General features: G+C 57.9%; 1 protein-coding gene across 1 annotated transcript; it reads left to right on the top strand.

Moving 5' to 3' along the window:
• Nucleotides 1-249: 249 nt before the first annotated feature.
• Nucleotides 250-2,785, top strand: YRDC (yrdC N6-threonylcarbamoyltransferase domain containing). The gene is made up of 6 exons (XM_086626183.1): nucleotides 250-391; nucleotides 538-733; nucleotides 947-1,061; nucleotides 1,238-1,357; nucleotides 2,087-2,229; nucleotides 2,577-2,785. The coding sequence occupies exons 1-6, from the start codon at nucleotides 250-252 to the stop codon at nucleotides 2,638-2,640; spliced, it is 780 nt and encodes a 259-aa protein (XP_086482309.1). The 3' UTR covers nucleotides 2,641-2,785.
• The last annotated feature ends 2,042 nt before the right edge of the window (nucleotides 2,786-4,827 follow it).

Here is a 4,827-nt window from a genome sequence, read left to right as displayed (position 1 = left end):
TCCGCAGCGTCCGCGGCTCGTCCTCCCCCTGCGGCGGAGACAGCGGTCACGGGCGGCCACGGGCGGCACCGCGGGCCGCCCCCCGCCCCCCCCGGCACCCACCGTGCGCCGCCCGCCAGGCGCCGCCGCCGCCATCCCGGTCCCGCGCAGGCCCTGCCCGCGCCGCGTCGCCATGGGAGCGGCACCGGCCTCCACGCCCCCGGATGTGCGTCACCGTCGCGCGCCCTGCGGGCCGGAAGCGGCGCGTGCATGCCGAGCGCGCGGCGGGCCGTGCTGGCGGCGCTGGCGCGGGCCGGGGAGGGAGCGGCGGGCCCGGGCCCGGGCGGAGGCCGCCCCGGCGGCGCTCGGCTGCTGCTGCCGCCCGGCGGCGCGGCCCAGCCGGAGCCGCCAGGTGCGGGGGGGGCGCGGCCGGGTCCGGGGGGCGGCTGGGCCGGGAGGGGCCGTGGCGCGGCGGCGGGCCCGGGGCGGGCGGGCGGGGGACCCGGGCCGGTAGCAGCGGGTGCCGCGGCCTCCCGCTGACCTGCCGGTGTCGCGCAGGCTGGCGGGAGGCGCTGGCGGCCGCTGCCGGCGCGCTGCGGGCGGGCGGGCTGGTAGCGGTGCCCACGGACACGGTGTACGGCGTGGCGTGCCTGGCGCAGGACTCCGGCGCCGTGCGGCGCATCTACGGCCTGAAGGGGCGGAACGGGAGGAAGCCGCTGGCGATCTGCCTCGGGGACGTGGAGCGCTTGTACAGGTGCGCGCGGCCGCGCTTTCCGCGCGTGCCCGCTCGGCTCCGAGCCCCGGTGCAGCACCGGCGGCCGTGCGCGGGCGGGGCTGCCCGGAGAGCCCGGCGGTACCCGCGGGGCGCCGGGCGCCGTTCGTGCTGCGCAGCGGGAGCTCGAGGGGCTGCGCTGGAGCCGCCCCGGTGGCGCCGCGCCCCCGCCTGTAACGGCGCTTCCCGCCGCAGGTACTGCCAGGTGAACGTGCCCGACGAGCTGCTGCGGGACCTGCTGCCGGGACCTGTGACCCTGGTCTTGAAACGTTCCGAAGAGCTGAATAAAGACCTGAATCCTTTCACGTCGGTAAGGCTTTGCCACGGGATGCATCCCTGTGGGGTTCCGTGCCCCTGCTGGGGTGTGTTTAGCGTGCCTAGCAGTGACTGGCGTTGTCCCGAAGCCGGTCCCCGTGCTGTTGTGCTTCCCGTGGCTTACTGGGACATGGCACAGCGTGTAAAACCGTGCTCTCTCTTTCCTCGTAGCTGGTTGGTGTCCGTATTCCAAACCACCCTTTTGTCAGGGAGCTGGCGCGAGCTTGCCCGGGACCACTGGCTTTAACAAGTGCCAACATCAGCTGTCAGGCGAGCACGCTGACGGTCTCGGTAAGGCTGTTTCTGCCACTCAGTGACATTGTTGTGGTAATCTGCCAGAGCCCCAGGCTCTCACGATTGGGAGCCAGCTTTAGCAATAAAACAAGGTTTTATCTGCTGCGTATTTTCTTTTTAAATAATAATCTCTAGTAAAAACAGCCTGCGGATATGTGGTATGGGGTAGCTGTCTTGCTGTGATCCTCACCTTAAAAAAGTGAGGAGGGCAGAGCTGAAAAGTAATATTTAAAGGCTTCTATGCAGCTTTTGCAGTGGGTGCCAAATCTGAAAGACAGAAGTTGCTGTAGGAGGGATGGCCTTAGAATGAGACTGCAGCTGTCTGTGCAGCTCCTTGCAGCCTGGTCATGAACTGTCACTCAAGGAGATGTCTTTTTGCAAAGCTTGTGACCCTGATGATGGTATAGTTGGGCATAGTACTTGACAGATACCCTGTCCTTGCCCCTAAATGTCTTGATGGACTTCTAGGCTCTTTTGTGTGCTCCTTAATAAACAGTGGTGCAGCTAAGAAGTCTTCAACCAGAGAATCCTTGTGGCCGTCTGCATGTCTGAGATAAATCTGTTCTCAGAAATCAAACTGTGTTCGTGACAGAAAAGCAAGTGAGCTGACCTGACAGAGGAAGAAGGGGAGAGACCACCGCCCTTGAAACCAGAGTGTCCAGTAGTGTCTGTTAAACAGGATCGCAAACCATCTTCAGGACTGTTAGCCACGAATCTCTTTTTCAGGAATTCCAAGACCTGTGGCCTCAGTTGTCCTTAATCATTGATGGAGGCCCAATAGGGGATGTCCAGAGCCCAGAGTGTCGTTTGGGGTCAACTGTGGTTGACTTATCAGTGTCGGGGAAATTCACCATCATTCGTCCTGGCTGGTGAGTAGTCTTTGCTGAACATGACTGTAGCTTGTCCTTTGCTTTGAATGAGATGAAGCTTTCAAGTTAGGGTGAGTTGTGTTTTGCCTCTTTTCCCATAGCAGTTGAACCTTCACGATAATGTTGCTTAGCTTAATTACCAGCACGCTCAGAAATCCTGAAAGAGCGCTCCAGATTCTGAGCCCAGGAGACCCCTTTCTAGAAGCTTCTGTGTGAAACAGTCTAGTTTCTGGAGTTCATGTTCTTGATTCAAAATGCAGTACTGCGTGGAGCTGATTGCTCTTTCCCAGAAAAAGCAGTTTAATCTTTAAAAACCCTTTTCCTCATGGTTCTGTTTCACCCCACAGTGCACTGACATCCACAGTTGAAACCCTGAGGCAGAAGTATGGCTTGATACCAGAATCATCTTAAGACTTCAGACTCTGAGGAGGCTCTGCAGAGCTGGTAAAGCTGGGCACTGTGTGCCTGCATGTTCGGGAAGTGGGCATTCATGGCCTTGTTTCATAAGGTCGATGGGTTATGTCAAAGTTAATAAACAAAAGAAAAAAAACCACAACACCCCAGAGCAATAGTTGATGAGTATCTGTTCATTTTGCTGTAGTTCGAGAAACCAACCCAACTGTGTATGCTGACCTCTTTGTGCTGCTGTGCCATTCCCAAACCCCTGTGTTGTATTAACATGATCGGGCCTCTGAAATACAGTAGTTTGAATGTTAGACTGGTCTCAGGATGGGATGAGGAAGATAGTGACTGAGCCACCCTCCGCTTAACAATTCCACGTGTTTGTTCATTGTGTCTGCACTGAAAGAAAAGCAAAGATGGAGAAGAGGCTGCTCGTGCTTTCCTGCTGTTGCAGCTGTGGTGTCCTCTGGCTGCTGGTTCTGCACGGGATCCGAGCCCGCGCCGAGATGAAGCTGTAAGTGCCTCTGCAAACGAGTCGTGCTCGGGTGCTCCCTGTCCAGAGCTTCCCTCCCGACACAAGGATGGCAACAGCCTCTGTGCCCGCGGACCACCATGTGCTGCACGTGACTTCCCTGCTGGCGGCGAGCGGGGCTGCAGCGTGCCCGATCCGCGGAGCCGTGTGCGGGTGTCCCGCACCGCGTGTCCCGTCCTCCGCATCCCCGGTGGGTCTCGGCGTGCGGGCGCTGCAGGCGGATCCCCCGCGGGCCCGATGGTGCCCCTCGCAGGAGGGGCTCGAGGCGGGCACAGGCGCCCAGTGACGGGCAGGGGCTGCGTGCGCGCTCCTTCCCGACCCTCGCGATGGGCGGCTGGTGAAGGACTGAACTCGCTGGAGGGACGGAAAACGCTCCAGCAGACACCGAAACGTGACTGTCTGAGCTGTTACAGGAAATAACAGTCGGGTGAATCTGTTACGTGCAAACGTTGTGGGCAATGAAACTGCTGAATGGAACCCCGGAAATGAGATGGATGCTGGCGATGGCAAATCAGAAACAGGCTTCAACAAGCAGCACAGAGCCAGTTTTGGAAGAGCAGCAAGGAACATCCCCCTGCTCAGATGAGCATTTTTTTGTAAAACGGGGAACCTCCTCTGTGTCCTCTGTCTCATTTGGGCATAGGGTACAAGTGCTGCTGGAGCCTCAACTCTGCACGCCTGGGACTTGCTCTAGGAGTACTTTGTGTGTAAATTCTGTGCAAATGCTGTGCTCAAAGGAGTGGGGAGAGGCATCCAGCTCTCACCTCTCGTTCCTGGATCTATTTGGTCAGAGCACAAATGCAGCTACGCCTTCCTAAGGAGGCTGCTGGACCTCCCAATTGCAGAGAAATCAGACACCATGGTGCAAAGGTACGTTAGTGGTTCAGAGAGTACAAGGTAAGGAAAAGCCTCTCCTGCTTCCCCCGTTTATTTTTCAAATCTCTTTAAGACCAGTGTGATAGTTTTGGAGGCCCGATTCCTGTTTAGGGGTGATGCTCCTGTGTGTTTATTCGTCAGCCCGCATCTGCTTGGGCCTCTTCAGGGACTCGGTGAGCTTCGCTCCCCCCTTTGCCTCTCGCTTGCTGTTGTCTGCTGGTGATGAGGACAGTTTTTCATCTAATTTTGTGGCTGCCAGTTCTGAGTGCAGTGAGCGTGGTGCTGAGCCAGCGAGCTCAGGGAGCTCGCGGTGCTGTGTTTGTAGTCTTTTTCTGAGTCATTTATTTCATTCGCTTGTGCAACGGGCGCTGCTGTTTGTGCCGTGCCGGCCGGCAGACCCTTCCGCCTGAGCACACCGGAGCCACCAAGAACCAGCTGCCGGGCAGGAGGCGGTGGGGCTGATGGACAGTTTTAAATCGCGCTGTTCAGCCCCTCATCCCACAAGCAGCTGCTGTCAGTTTCTTTCAAATAGGCAAATTCTTTCTTTCTTCAGGCTACTTGGAGAGGTCAGGCTGCAGAGGGTGGATGCTCCAGGGAGGTGGGAAGAGCTTTCTCTTTATCTGGTGCCAAGGACAGGGGCACTGGGCAGAAATCTGCTGACCAGTCAATTTGCTGTCACTGTTCTCCCTCTGTGAGTTCAATGCCTCTAGAAACTCTCTATGACATTTAATTTATGAACTGGCAGATGAAGGAGCTGAAGGCAGGGCAGAACCATCTAAATAAAAATT

The sequence above is a fragment of the Tauraco erythrolophus genome, chromosome 24 (assembly GCF_009769465.1).
Source record: "Tauraco erythrolophus isolate bTauEry1 chromosome 24, bTauEry1.pri, whole genome shotgun sequence".
In the NCBI taxonomy this organism is placed as follows: Eukaryota; Metazoa; Chordata; class Aves; order Musophagiformes; family Musophagidae; genus Tauraco; species Tauraco erythrolophus.
The sequence above is the reverse complement of the archived record's forward strand: the minus strand, read 5'-3'. Positions and strand labels throughout refer to the sequence as shown.